Source organism: Geotrypetes seraphini, chromosome 3 (assembly GCF_902459505.1).
Source record: "Geotrypetes seraphini chromosome 3, aGeoSer1.1, whole genome shotgun sequence".
NCBI lineage: Eukaryota > Metazoa > Chordata > Amphibia > Gymnophiona > Dermophiidae > Geotrypetes > Geotrypetes seraphini.
In genome coordinates, this window is record NC_047086.1 from 101,053,438 (window position 1) to 101,068,927 (window position 15,490).

The window sequence follows — 15,490 nt, forward strand, 5'->3', positions numbered from 1 at the left end:
GAATTTTCCCCCGCCTACAGAAGCTGTCAGTCGCTGGCAGACCACCAATGAGTGAGAAAGTATATGTGAGCGCCGTCCAATTTTTATTTTTGACAAAATGACAGAAAAAGTTGAACAACGCTACTGCATTAAATTTTGTGTAAAGCTTGGCGAATCCCACGTGGAAACAATCTGCATGATTCAACAGGCCTTCGAGGATGAAGCAATGGGCACCACACAGATAAAGGAGCGGTACAACCATTTCAGAGATGGCCGCACATGAGTGGAGAGTGAAGCACATTCTGGTAGGCCCTCAACATCCAGAAATGAGATTGTCATTGACCAAGTGAGGACCCTGGTGATGCAGGATCGTCGAATCACGATCAAAGAACTTGCAGACGAGGTGAGCATGAACGTTGGATCCGTTCATTCCATTCTGACTGAGGATTTGAGCTTCAAGAGAATTTCAGCAAAGTTTGTGTCAAAGCTGCTAACGATCGAGCAGAAGCAACTCTGTTTGGAGATCGCACAGGACATGCTGGAGACTGTGACCACTGGTGATGAGTCCTGGGTTTATGGGTACGACCCCGAAACCAAGTTGATGTCATCACAATGGAAGCATTCATCATCCCCGAGGTCAAAAAAAGCAAGGTAGGTCCGCAGCAATGTCAAAGTCATGCTGACTGTCTTCTTTGACTCAAGTGGCGTGGTTCATCATGAGTATACACCACACGGCACAACCATCACCAAGGGGTACTACCAAGAGGTTCTGCGTCGCCTTCGTAACGCTGTGAGATGCAAACGGCTGGACCTGTGGGCAATTAGCAGCTCCATCACGATAACGCACCTGCCCATTCTTCACATTTGATACGGAGTTTCCTGGCCAAACACAACACACCTGTGATTCCTCAGGCTCCCTACTCTCCCGACATGGCTCCGTGTGACTTCTGGCTTTTCCCCAAGCTGAAAATGACCCTGAAAGGGACCAGATTTCAGTCAAGAGAAGACATCATGCAGAATGCGACAGACCAGTTGTGAGCAATCTCAAAAGAGGCATTCCAGTGCTGCTTCAGACAGAGGCAGAACCATTGGAAGAAGTGTGTGGCAGCCCAAGGGGACTACTTTGAAGGAGATTAGTACAAGATTGTTTTATCTGAATAGGAGTATTTTTAATGAATAAAGGTCTGATACTTTTTGAACAGCCTTTGTATATAAGAGGTGAATCTGTAACTTGCGCACTGACATTTATATACTCAAGAACTCATATAAATGACTAAAATACTGGCATATATATATGAGGGACCTTCAGAAAGTTTCTGCACTTTTATTTTTTTTTAAACACTATTTATTAAATATCTCAAAAGCAAATTATATCACTTTTCCACATAATCACCCTGTTTTGCGATACATTTTTCCCAGTGGCCTCCTTCTTAATGGCATCAGAAAAGAATGCTTTCGTTTGAGTCTGTGAAAATATGGAAGTGCAGAAATGTTTTGAAGAACCTACATAGTTGTAAATGCCAAAAACTCTGGCAATGCGTTAACTATATAAAAAGACGCTTAAATGGGATGGCACATAGGGCGTTTTACAAAGCCGCGTGGCAACAGCCCTGGAGCCCTTTAAATCTCTATGGGTTTCAGGGCCGTTACTGCGTTGCAGCTGCTAGCGTGGCTTTGTAAAACAGGACCATAGTTGGGAGATGGGCAGAGTCTCAGTGAAGCAAAGGCAAAACACAGTTATATGTGTAAAGAATACTCTAATTTATGCACTTTTTTGCAATTTAAGTACAAAAACTTATATCAACTCTGTTGTTGGTATGCACTTGCACTTAAATTATAGGCATATATATTTACTCATTACACTTTCTATAAAGGAAACTAAGCACCTACTTTCTGTTACAGAACAGGGACATAAATATAGCTCACGGTTATAGAATTGCCCTCAAACTGAAACCAGCCTGGATGCAGGGAGCTAAACTAGAATGAGGTCCTTTCCTGTCTCTCCTTCTTTAACTCATTTTCAAGAGTTCTTTAAATTGTGACCCATTAAAAAGGCCTATGCAATCCAATAAGTTAACATTAAACAGTATAACTGGAAGCTGAATCAGCAAAGCAGGTGTTTTTCTTCAAGGAAGACACTGGCGGTTTTAGAAAATATTCAATTTCTAACAACATTTAATGCAACAAAGATTGATACAATCAGATTCTAATGTAATAAGATAACTGTAATTTTATTTATTTATTTTAAAATATTCTTTATTCATTTTGAAAACTTACAACAAGCGTACAGAAATATATCATTAGTAACAACAATAACACTTGTAATTCTCATATAATTCTACAAACATAAAAATTATATCCCGTCCCACCCACCTTCTTTATATTATATTTATGATATAATTGATTATAATATTTGAAACACATAATATAGTGAAATTTCCAGAAAAACTCCCTCCCACCCCCCAATGTGTACATATATTCATCCAAGGAAAATGATGTTTACTCCTTACAATATCGTTCCAATGGCCCCCAGATCTTTATAAAATTATTATAGTTCCCTTTCTGTATTGCAATTGCTTTTTCCATCTTAAAAATATGGCATACCGAATTCCACCAAAATGTATTATTAAGATTAGTATAATTTTTTCAGTTATTGGTGATATGCTGAATAGCAATCCCAGTCAAGATTAATAATAGTTTGTTATTATGTGCTGATATTTGATATTTGAGTATAACTGCAATTTTAGAAATTCCATATAGATAGGCCACAAAATTTATTGGAAAATATGTAAGTTAGGCTCAGTCCATTTTATAGCAGCCAATACTAATCTCCAGCCAATACTAATCTCCAGGTTTGTTTCTATGCTTATGTTACTAATCCAACCATTACTTCACTGATATCCCAAAGTTTCCTTGCAACTAAGTCATCTGTAGCTTTAGGCAACAGTTCTTCCTCTTTGCAGTCCCCAAAGTATCTCCCAGAAACCCCCTCTACTTCAGGCGAAGAGGCCAAATACACAGGGGTCTGGGCTCCTTCAGCTGGTGTTTTGAAGAAGGCCCAGGACACCAAATTAAAAAGGGGTTTTGCTATCAGAGGTATGTTAATGTGTCTGCCTAAATTAGTTCTCACAATCCCAGGATGCAGGACATTCACAGTGACCTGTGTACCTTGTAAACGTCTGGCCAGTTCCCTGGTGAACAGTATGTTAGCCAGCTTGCTCCGGCTGTAAGCAAAACTTTTATTGTAGCTTTGCTTACTGTTCAAATCTTCAAAATTAATCTCTCCGTATTTGTAAAGTTTGGAAGAAATCACCACAATCCTGCTGGGAGCAGAACTTTTCAGGAGGCCAAGGAGAAGATGAGTCAGTAAGAAGTGGCCCAAGTGGTTGACGCCAAACTGCATCTCAAAACCCTCTTCAGTCTTCATGTATGGGCACTGGAGGATCCCTGCATTATTGATTAGGACATCTAACCTAGGCTCTTCCTTTAAAAAAAGAACACATATGAACAAAAGGAAAAGAATATAAAAAACATGATTATCATAATTGAATACACCACAGAAATATTCAGGTACAACTCATGCATTAAACTTCGGAATAGGAAGACAACTCTACAACATAGGAAAATAAGTACAAATATCACTCAAGAGAAGAAAACAGATATAAAACCGATGTATGCAGGAAGGGCCTTTTCAAATTTCTTTTGCTCATTGTATTTCTCTCTCTGATTGTCCCACCTCCCTCCCAAACAAGAAAGACCGCACATAATACATATTCGCAGTCCTTGAAGTTTTGCAATGTTTAAGAACAGCACCCAAACAGAAAATCCAAATTCAGGTTTCAGCTAGATCAAGAAGGATCTTACCCTGGCCTGTATTACCATTTAAACCCTTTGATGGGTCCAGGTCTGAGTATTTGTACTGTTTTTTTTTTTTTCAAATTTTTCCATTTCCTTCTAGTGTCACATTTTCTAGGACTAGAGATCCTTATTTTCTTTGTTTTCCTTCTCTCTCAGAAGTTTTAAGAATATTTTGGATATATCAATTCACTATCAAGCAGTTCAACTTTGACATACTCTACCTAGATCTGAGAAGTATATGTTCCTATAATTTATTCCAGAAGAATTTAGAAGGTTCTGTAATGGGTTTTTTTCTTCCTCTTTTCTGCTATTATTATCCACTTTGAACCAAATTTGAGTTGGCGAATACAAAAGCCATATTACATTACATTTGGGCCATGTGTGGGTAGGGCCGATGATTAACATGCTATATGGGTAGTTTCTTTGATAAACAGAAATACTAAGGGCTGCTTTTACTAAGGTGCGCTAGCGTTTTTAGCGCACGCAGATTAGTGCGCACTAACCTCGTGCTACGCAGCTAGAACTAACGTCAGCTCAATGCTGGCATTAGTATCTAGCGTGTGCAGCATTGTAGCGCGCGCTATTCCACGCATTAAAGCCTTAACACAGCTTAGTAAAAGGAGCCCTAAAAGTACAACTATGGAATAGTTTTCCATCCTACATCAAGTAGTAGCAGATTTACAGTTTGCCTGATGCCAGTTTCCTTTTTAAGGACGCATATAATGTATGAAACCAATTTCCCTAATCCTTCCTAATCCTATCTTTTTCCTTATTTCCTTCCCTTACCTCATGTTTTTTTACCTCATACCTTTTATTTTTTTATACATATGTAATTTTACCCTTCTTTCCTTATGTGTCCGTTAGTCTGTATAATTTTAATTTAATTTAATTTTTTTTTTAACATTGTATTAAAGTTTAACTAACCTTGTACTGTATTTGTATTATTTTTCTTGTTTTTGTAAATCGCTTAGTAAATTTAAATAAGCGATTCAACAAATTTTGAATAAACTTGAAACTTGAAATGCTATTTCATGGGGAAAACAATGAAGAAAATGGAACACTGGGTCATGGTTTATGTGTATTCAAAAGGATTTATAATCTTTTACAAAAGCAATCTTTAGTATTGAAAACTTTTCTATAAGAACACCAAAGTCAGGAGTGTACAGTGCTGGTCAACACATCTGCTGTTTGGTGTATTACATTAGAGATTTCTATTCCGCCATTACCTTGTGATTTAAGGCGGATTACAAAAGAGTTATAGAAGGTGGGTTACAAAAGAAGAACACTGGTCATTTCTATTAAAGTTAAAGAGTAGATCAGGTAGTATCGGTGAGTTGGGAAGAAGATGGGAAGATGAAGGTATTCGTAGTATCGGTGAGTTGGGAAGAAGATGGGAAGATGAAGGTATTCGTGGTGTTAAGACTTTTTCAGGGATTTCTTGAAGAGTATAGTCTTTATTTCTTTTCTGAACATCTTGTAGTCTGGGGTTATCAGTAGATTGGAGATTTGGTTATCTAGTTTTGCTGCTTGAGTGGCTAGGAGGCCATCGTATAGTTTTTTCCATTTACCGTCTTTGATTGGAGGGTGAGTGAATGGAGTGTGTGTTTTTCTATGTCTGGTCGAGGTAGATTGGATGAGGCGGTTGTTCAGGTAGGTTGGGCTGTTGCTGTGAGTGCTGCAGAATGTACAATACAAGAAATAGGGCATGTCCTGGGACATTACTTGCAATCCGAACACCCCGGCATCACCTAGCTTGAAACAAAAAAGAAATCAATAATGATCTTTGTAGTGTGGAAGCACCCTCAGCGTGGGATTGAAAGCTCTGAAGAGGAACTCAAAAGAGCCACTCTAATGCTTATAAAAAAGCAGAGCCAGCAAATGCTGCACAAGCCAACTGCCCACCATCATATGGGTACTCCCATGTGCTAATAAGTGCCAAATTAAATAGTGACAAACACAACTCATTTCAAATGTGTGGAATACCTATAATAAACTAGGCATCAGATGTCAAGTGCCGAGCACGCTGACCCGAGAAAAAAAAGAATAATCAGAAACAGTCACAGAAACCCTCCATATACTTAGCTGAATAGCAAGTCCAGTTGGTCAAGCGGTACCAGAGGTAGTCAAAGTCCTTTATATTCATAGGCTGAAATTCAATTGAAGTCCTGAATCCTTAAAGTTCAACCCGGCTGGGTTTCAGAGCCAAAGCCCCTTCCTCAGGAACTGGACAGGGTCAGACAACACAATTGCAGGTCAGAAAATGAATGGGCAGGCAAGGCCATTCACTTTCTGATCTGTAGTTGTGTTGTCTGACCCTGTCCGGTTCCTGAGGAAGGGGCTTCGGCTCTGAAACCCATCCTCTTCAGAGCTTTCAATCCCACACTGAGGGTGCTCCCACACTACAAAGATTGTTATTGATTTCTTTTTTGTTTCAAGCTGTTTGATGCCGGGGTGTTCGGACTGCAAATGATATCCCAGGGCATGCCCTATTTCTTGTATTGTGTCTTTTAAGTACTTGAATTCCATTTTTGGGGTAATACCTCAGAATGTACAATAATATTAAGGTCTGCAACTTGCTCAGGTAGTTTATACTGTAAGTAATATGGAAAGGTTCTTACCTTGATAATCTTCTTTCTTGTACATAGGTGTGTCATTCTGAACAAGAGGGTAGTGAATCCAAACCTGCACGCTCTGTAGAAGTTATATGACAGTTTCTAGTCTCAAATTTTCAGAGCAGTCAGATTTAAGGGATACAAGCACTTAAGTAATTGTAAAAAAAAAATAATAATAAAAACAAACTCCATAAATGTTAAGCTTGCAGTTGTTTTACACTGCTGGTTTTATTGGCTCACATTGTTCATAAATTATATTTACCATAGTATACTCCTTGTAGAGCAGACCTGTGCTATCAGGGAGCATCCCCATACCCCTCCTTATATTCAGTCTTGAGGGCTATCGCCTGCTTTGATACAAACTGAAGGGGGCAGCATACTGCACTGAGAATAGAGGAGGAGTTGAAAACTGTGTTCTGTTTGAGACAGTACTCAATAAGCAGGCGAGTTGTATTTACAAGGAAGAAGATTGAGGTAAGAACCTAGAGCAAGATGCACTAAAAATGGCTGTTAAGATTGTGCAGGTCACTGTGGACCGATTACTAAACGGTGATCAATGTTCAAATGGCTTCCCATGAAAGCAGGTTTTACGGAGGTCTGCTGTAATCCTATCTGATTGATCATTTAGAAACTGACTCACACATGCGCAGAGCTGGCAGGGGAAGCCTGAACAGCTGAGCGGCAGGGGAAGCCCCACAGAAGCCCCCTTGCTACTCAGCTGTGCGGGACAGAAATACTTTTTTTTTCCTTTTTATTTAATGGCACAGATGTGTGTGTTACATATGCATAATATCTGCCCATAAAAAAAAGTTGAGTCGTCCCCACCCCACCAATGACTCCTAAAACAAAAATAAAGAGAGGTAGGAGGGATGCCCACTCCCTCCTGCCACAAGATTCCCTCCCCCCACGGAACCAATCCCCCCCCCCGAACATAGTAACATAGCAAATGACGGCAGATAAAGACCTGAATGGTCCATCCAGTCTTCCCAAACTGATCGACTGACCTCTCCATGCCATGACCCCACTCCCCTACTCCCCATATATTGAAAATAATCAGTAGGAAGGATGCTCGTTCTCTCCTGCCCCAGCTTCTAGCCCCCCCAGCTCCCTCCAAACTACCCCTGTAACTCTTATGTGAAGAAGACAGCAGGAGGGATGCCCAGTTCTTTCTGCCTGAAGGCCCGCCTCTCCAAAATGGTGGGCCTGCCCCTTCCCTTTGCATCCTGGGATGCATGAGGAGGGGTATAAGGCCCTGATTGGCTCAAAACCTAAGACCCAGCCTGGGCTGGTCATACACAGCCTGTTTTGAGCGCTGCCTCCTGCTGACCAGCTGCCGCTTCGGGTAAGGAAGGAAGGGGGTTCACAGCTCAGGACCGCCACCTTTTTCAGGGCTGGTGAGAGGTGGGGTTTACGGCTCATGACCATAGCCGCATCGGTGCTTCGAGGTGAGAAGAGGAGTGGTTCATTCTCAGGACTACTGCTGTTTCTACTGCTTCAGGGCTTGAGGGAGGGAAGAGAATTTGTGGCTCAGGACCGCTGCCGCTTTTTTCACAGCAATTTTTTTTGCTGGTTACACACACAAACATACATAGATATAGATTTTTTTTAAAGAAGAGACTGGAATAGATTGGACCACGGATTATAAAAGTAAACATAGTTGTTATACTAATAAAGCCAATTGAGCTTCCAGATAGGCTCGTACTTTGCCACTGAAAACATCTTTCTTTAAAACTCTACAGTTCTGGGTTCCAAGATCATTCATTACATTTATCACTCATATTTCAAGATCTGAGCATATTACCCCAATTGTGAGGGAATTACACTGGCTACCTATCTGCGTGCTGAATGCTGATTGTCCTATGGCTTTGCGATCATTGTTATATTTTTATCAGACAACATGGAACTTACGGTCTATGGATAAGTTGTGTTTGGATGTGCCTCTGTTGAGAATAGTAAGGCTGACTGGGCATCGTAAAACTATATTTCCAATATAGGGACCAATCTGTTGGAATATGTTACCGTTCAAATTAAGGCAGGCTTCAAGTGTGTTACAGTTCAGGAAGGGACTAAAACGGTATTGTTTGCACGAAACTTTTGCAACATGAGTAAGTGTATATAGACATTCATTTGTTTGGTGTCTGTTGGAAGATCTAATTCTCTGGCTCCTTATGTAGCTTAGGGGGTCTTTTACTAAGGGGGTTAGTGAGTTGACCTGTTTTAATACGTTTTAGTGATGTTGGTGTGCTTTATCAGTAAGAGAGAATGTTGTTATTACTTTTAATGAATTGTATTTTTAATGCTTTTTGTTTTGCTGTATTGATTTGTCTGATTTTATTTTATGTTTATTGATGTGATTTTGTTATGTGTGTTATGATGTTATCCACATAAATTTGTTGGATATGTGGACTATAAATGTTTAAATAAATAAATAAATATTTTTTTCAACACTGATCAATGGCTGAGACTCCAACGCAAGGGTTCCAAGTGCCACAAGCCCAATCCTGGCCTGGCAATCTAACCCACACCCTTCTCAACAGAGCAAAGCACTGCCACTGAGCTATTGGTACAGTGTAGTGCTGCCTGATTCGAATCGGTTCACCGAGAGTAATGAGCAATGGAGATTGCTCTGAGGAAAGGGATGTTAACAGTGGTGTACCTCAAGGTTGTGTTCTTGGGCCTATTCTTTTAAACATTTTTATCAACGATATTGCTGCAGAGCTGTCGGGAAAGATTTGCCTCTTTGTGGATGATACCAAAATCTACAATAGAGTAGACACGCTGGATGGTGTGAATAACATGAAAAAAGACCTGGCGAAGCTTGAAGAATGGTCTGACATTTGACAGCTAAAATTGAATGCTAAGAAATTTTGGGCTGCAAAAACCCGAAGGGATAGTACAGTTTAGGAGGTGAAGAACTTATGTGCACGACAGAAGAAAGGGGCTTGGGTATGATTTTATGTGATGATCTTAAGGTGGCCAAACAGGTTGAAAAGGTGTTGGTGAAAGCTAGAAGGATGCTAGGGTACATAGGAAAAGGTATGGCCAGTAAGAAAAAGGAGGTATTGATGCCCCTGTATAAGACTCTGGTGAGATCTCATTTAGAATATTATGTACAATTCTGGAGACCGCACCTTCAAAAAGATATAAAAAGGATGGAGTTAGTCCAGAGGCTACTAAAATGGTGCATGGTTTTCATCATAACACATATGGGGACAGACTTAAAGATCTCAATATATATGGAAAGGTGGGAAAGGGGAGATATGATAGAGACATTTAAATAACTACAGTAAAACCTTGATTTGTGAGCATAATTCATTCCGAAAACATGCTTGTAATCCAAAACACTTGTATATCAAAGTGAATTTCCCCATAAGAAATAATGGAAACTCCATGACCCAAAAACTTTAATACAAAATACTGTATGTCAGGGGTGCCCACACTTTTTGGGCTTGCAAGCTACTTTTAAAATGACCAAGTCAAAATGATCTACCAACAATAAAATTTTAAAAAAACACAACGCACACTGTACACATAGAATTGTTAATTACCATTCCTATTCCGGGGTTTTTTCAAAGAGGTCAAAGCAGATGACTCTATGCACTGTCACCTCAGTAACACCCATACAAAATAGACAAATACCCACCCCCCTCCCGTTTTACTAAACCACGATAGCAGTTTTTAGCGCAGGGAGCTGCGCTGAATGCCCAGCGCTGCTCTCGACGCTCATAGGCTCCCTGCGCTAAAAATCTCTATTGTGGTTTAGTAAAAGGGGACCATATTGTAAAATATAGAGAGCAGATATAAATTCAGACACATTTTGATCACTAAATTTAAAATAAAATCATTTTTCCTACCTTGTCTGGTGATTTCATGAGTCTCTGGTTGCACTTTCTTCTTCTGACTGTGCATCCAATCTTTCTTCCCTTCTTTTAGCCTGTATGCTTCCTCTCCTCCTGACCTCATCCCCCCCCAACGTTTTCTTCTTCTCTCCCTGCCCTCTCTTTCTTTCTCTCTTCATGCCCCCTTTCTTTTTTTCTGTTTCTCTTCTTTCCTTCTGTCTCCCTGCCTGACCTCTTTCTCCCTCCCCCAAGCCACTGCCACTGCCATCGGATAACAGGACCCTATGCCGCCCGCCGCCAGCCAAGCTCTCCTTGCTTCGGGCCCACCAGCCTTCCTCTCCCCGACGTCAATTTTGCCGTCGGAGAGGAAGTTCCGCTGGCCAGAATTGACGTTGGGGAGAGGAATGCTAATCGGCCCAAGATCGACCTATTGGGAGAAATGCTGCCGGGTCTTGCCTTTGAGGAAACAGAAAGTAGGCAGGACCTGGCAGCAAGAAGAGCAAATCGCAAGCTTCACTGACCTCTCTCCCGCTTTAGACCGCGAATGGGGCTCTAACATGTGCGTGCTGGCTTCCCTTCTCTCCCCCCCCCCCCCGACATAACTTCCGGTTTCAGAGAGAAGAGAAGGGAAGCCGGTACAAGCACACGTTAGCCCCCGGAGCATAAATTCTCCAAGCCGGTTTTTTTTTTTTTTTTTTTTAATGTTGTTGAGCAGCAGAGGCAGCAGCAGAATTCAGGAGCAGGCCAGTTAGGAGGGGAAAAAAGAGAAGGGAACCCGCTCTACGATCGACTGGGGTCGCCTGAGCGAGCGACCTGTCAATTGCGATCGACGTGTTGGGCACCCCTGCTGTATGTACTCGTATTGCAAGACCTTGCTTGTTTCGAACAGTCACTACACTCCTGCAGTGTCAGAGAGAGAGAAGAGCCATCGGCTCAGTTGTGATGATGTGATGTGTGTATACTGTATGGGGCTCATAACTGAAAGAGAAAAACGTCCAAAAACCGGCCTAAGTCGGCACTTGGATGAACATTTGTCAAAAACGTCCAAGCGCCGAAAATAAAAATGGATTTTGGACGTATTTCTAAATGACCTAGGCCTTCATAGTGCTGCTCAACGTCCAAAGCTAAACGGGGCGTTTCGGGAGGCATGTCAAGGGCGGGAGTTGGACGGGACGTGGGCTGGCTAAGACTTACTCGTACAGCATGTATAACCGAATGTTATACAGCCCAGGATCGACGGGAGTTGGACATTGTGACTTAGACCATGTAAAACTTGGTCTAAGTCACAAAAACCCACCTAAACTCACCAGACAAGCATTGCAAACACATAACTCAGACCCCCACACACTATCCCAGTGATCACCCCCCCCACCACCCCCATAAAAATTGTATTCACAACTTTAAATTTCAGCCTCCAGACCATCATCACCTGGCCGCCAGGCATAGGAACGACTAGTCGTCCAGCCCAGAGGCAGCTTAAGTCGTCTTGGGGGTGGGTTAGGGACCCATAGAGAAGAGGACCCATACCCATAAGCCCCTGTAATCACTGTATTGATTCTTAAACATGTGTACTCCTCTATACACCCCCAAAACCCTTTTTGACTGGAATGTAAGTGACTCCTGCAGCTATAAGGGCTATTGGGGTGGTAGGTAAGTGGGTCTAGGAGATTCTGGAGGTGGTTTGGGGGGCTCACCATCACCTATAAGGGAGCTGTAGTGAGAAGCCATGGCACCCTTTTTGTGAAGTTCACAGTATTTAGGTGGCATGTCTCGGTGTGCAATCCATCACTTTGCAGACCCCTCCCATTGTTCTAGATGTTTTGGACTTGGACGGAAATGTGGTATAAAGATAGATGATTTAGCGGCTTGGACGATCAGATCGGCAGGACGTATAATTAGACGATTTTCAAAAGTAAAAAAAAATTGGACGACTCTTTTGAAAATGTGTCTTAGGCTCTTTTTTAACTTTGGACGACTTGCGAGATGGACGTAAACGGACTTAGACGTCCCTTTCGATTATGCCCCTCCATGTACTTATTTTGCTAGACCTTGCTTGTATATCAAGTTAAAATTTAATAAAATGTTTTGCTTGTCTTGTAAAACACTTGCATACCAAGTTACTTGCAAATCCAAGGTTTTACTGCACATGGTATAAATGCGCATGCCAGGTCTCTTTCATTTGAAAGGAAGCTTTGGAATAAGAGGGCATCGAATGAAGTTGAAAGGCGATAGGCTCAGGAGTAAACTAAAGAAATACTTGGTTACTGCAGATGGGCTGACTGGATGGGCCATTTGGCCTTTATCTGCCATCATGTTTCTATGTAAGAGCTCAGAACGGGTTACAGGTTAAACAGTACAGTTAGAGTTAATAGATTACGATTTGCCATAGATTCAGTACAAATTTTACGATACAAGTTTTTATCCTAACTTGACACATACCGTGTTTCCACGAAAATAAGACCTACCCTGAAAAGAAGCCCTAGAATGATTTTTGGGGTAGGTCTTAATATAAGCTCTACTCCCAAAATAAGCCCTAATTGAAGCGCTGGATTCGCCAGCAGCAGCGCTCCCCCTGCCGCACCCCCCTCCCTCCCCACCGGCTGACCCTTCCATCCTTCCATCAGAACCTCCGACAGCAAGACCGATATACATTTTTCCAAACAGCAGCATCGGCAACAATCTAATCAGGCTGCTTCGCAGCCTTCTCCCACCGGGGCATTCCTCTGCCGCATCACTGATGATGTCATCAGCAACGTGGCACATGGAACGCCCTGGCGGGAGAAGGCCATGAAGCAGCCTGATTAGATTGCTGCCGACGCTGCCATTTGGAAAAAGGTATATCAGTCTCATGGTTGGTGGATCTGATGGAAGGGTCGTCCGGAGGAGGGGGGGGGGATTGGAAGGGAGGGATAGAAAGATGCTGCAAGGGAGGATGGGATAGAAAGATGCTGTGCAAAGGTTCTGCTGCATGGGGTGGGGGTGGGAGGGAGGGATAGAAAGATGCTGCAGAGGGAAGATACAAGGGGATGGGTGGGAGGAGGAAAGATGCTGCACATGTGGGGGAGAGAAAGGAAAAGGGAAGAATTGGGGTGGAAGAGATGATCATTGTAGATGAAAAATATAAGACCTAGTGCGTTTTTTGGGCCCAAAATTAATATGACAGTGTCTTATTTTTGGGGAAACACGGTACTAGGGATCTACTACCAATATACATTATATACATTTTACAGGTTAAATATGCCATAGTTATAGTGCAATATTTTTTTTTAATACAAGATTTTATCCTAACATGACACGTAGTGGGATCTAGTACCATATGGCTCCAGAAAAAGGAGGACGGATTGAGATGTCCAGGTTTTACTTCCATTGAAAGCAATGGATGTAAGGAGGACAGATTGATTGAGACATCTAGGTTTTACTTCCACTGAAAGCAATGAAAGCAAGACCCGGATGTCTCAATCTGTCATCCTTTTTCTGGAGTCATATGGTAGCCCTACCCACCACCTTCCTCCTTCCAACTAGGTTATCTCTGCTCCTCCACCTTATTCTTTACTATATGACCAAGGGCTAGCCTTAGCCCAGGGCACCAGTGATAGAGTAGCACCACTACAGAAGATCATGTACATCACTCTGAATTGACTCCCTAATCATTAGAAGAGGTACAGAAGCTTTCAATAAAGAATAAAACAGTGCCAAAATCCCAGTCCAGTCTACCTTCAAACTTCAAGAGGGACAGACACCAGACTGGGATTTTAGCACCTTTTATCATCAGTGTCCCGAGACAGTATCATCTGAGCCAGCAGAAGGGGAGAACACCTGAGAGAGAGATACCAAATCACAGTGAAGGGGCACCGATGCAAAAGTTGGCTCAGGGTGCCACAGACCCTTGATGGCAAGCTCCAAACCTGGATCTTACATTCAGCAATTGCCAAGGGCCACCACCTTTCCTGTCTCGGAGGTACTCTCTCACAAGAATGGTCAATCTCATCCATAGCTTAAAAGAGAATCCCTGCAGTCCCACCCCTTCGCCTCAAGAGAATGGGGTCGTTTGGGTTCCTGGCACTGGTCAAGAGACTGAATGGGATGCCCTTTTCAGCACAACCTATTTGAAGAAGGCCCATCACTTTCCAGCTTACTCCTTCTATGTCAGGGGTGTCAAAGTCCCTCCTTGAGGGCCACAATCTAGTCGTTTTCAGGATTTCCTCAATGAATATGCATGAGATCCATTTGCATGAATTGATTTCGTTGTATGCTAATAGACCTCATGCATATTCATTGGGGAAATCCTGAAAACCCGACTGGATTGCGGCCTTCGAGGACCGACATTTGATACCCCTTCTTAAATGCTACTGTCAGTCGCATGTGTGCTGCTGATTCCTCCCCGGAAATTACCTGAACCACCTCCTGGCAGAAACGGCGCACGGAGCTCAGCGAGGCCAGGTCGAGCTCCTTGACCAGAAGCTCCCCGCAGTGCGGCGGCGGCTCCTCCTCGCCGAGCTCTCGCCGGATGGCCGCCGCCGCCTCCTCGCCCCGCTGCCGGTCGCGGCACGCCAGGATCACCCGCGCCTGCAGCCGCGCCAGTTCGGCCGCCGCCGCCCTTCCGATGCCGCAGTTGGCGCCGGTGATGATCACCGTCTTGCCCCGCATGAGGCCCGGCGGGAAGCGCCGGACACCGGCGGAGAGGAAACGGCGAAGCAGAAGCAGGACCCCGCCTCCCAGCGCCGCAGCCACGAGCGCCCCGACCATCGCCATCTGCAGGTCAGGCAGCGCAGGGCCGACCGACATCTATCACGGCAGATTTCTCACTCGGCAGGCGCTCATCGTCACCTGGGACAGCAGGGTGTGGGACTGGTTGGCCCGAGCACTGGGCTTTATGAGGCGTGTGGTGTTCGGTGCGGTTTTTTTTTTTTTTTCCTGCAGCGTTGACGGCACTTTCGGGTGAATGCTTGTTTAGCAGTTCTCCTACCTTCACAGAGTGTGTTTAGTTGCACACAGTTTGAAGTCCAAAACAATCAGCACTGCATATTTGGCAGTTCTTTTAGAAAATAGCGGAATCAGGCCCAGTTGCATTTGCAGCCTGGGTGCCACTTTTGCTAGCACTGGGTTAAGAAAGAACGTTAGAGGCCAGCATGCGCTCTATGCTTCAGCTTCAGGCTGTTTCTGAATGGAAGTGAGATGAGAACTATTTTTATGGAAGCGACT

General features: G+C 43.1%; 1 protein-coding gene across 1 annotated transcript; it reads right to left on the reverse strand.

The window, feature by feature from the left end:
• Window positions 1-2,579: 2,579 nt before the first annotated feature.
• Window positions 2,580-15,131, reverse strand: RDH14 (retinol dehydrogenase 14). The gene is made up of 2 exons (XM_033937075.1): window positions 14,681-15,131; window positions 2,580-3,463 (listed from the first exon to the last, which is right to left on the reverse strand). Exons 1-2 carry the CDS (start codon window positions 15,071-15,073, stop codon window positions 2,846-2,848), a joined length of 1,011 nt encoding a protein of 336 aa, XP_033792966.1. The 5' UTR covers window positions 15,074-15,131; the 3' UTR covers window positions 2,580-2,845.
• Between the last annotated feature and the right edge of the window lie 359 nt (window positions 15,132-15,490).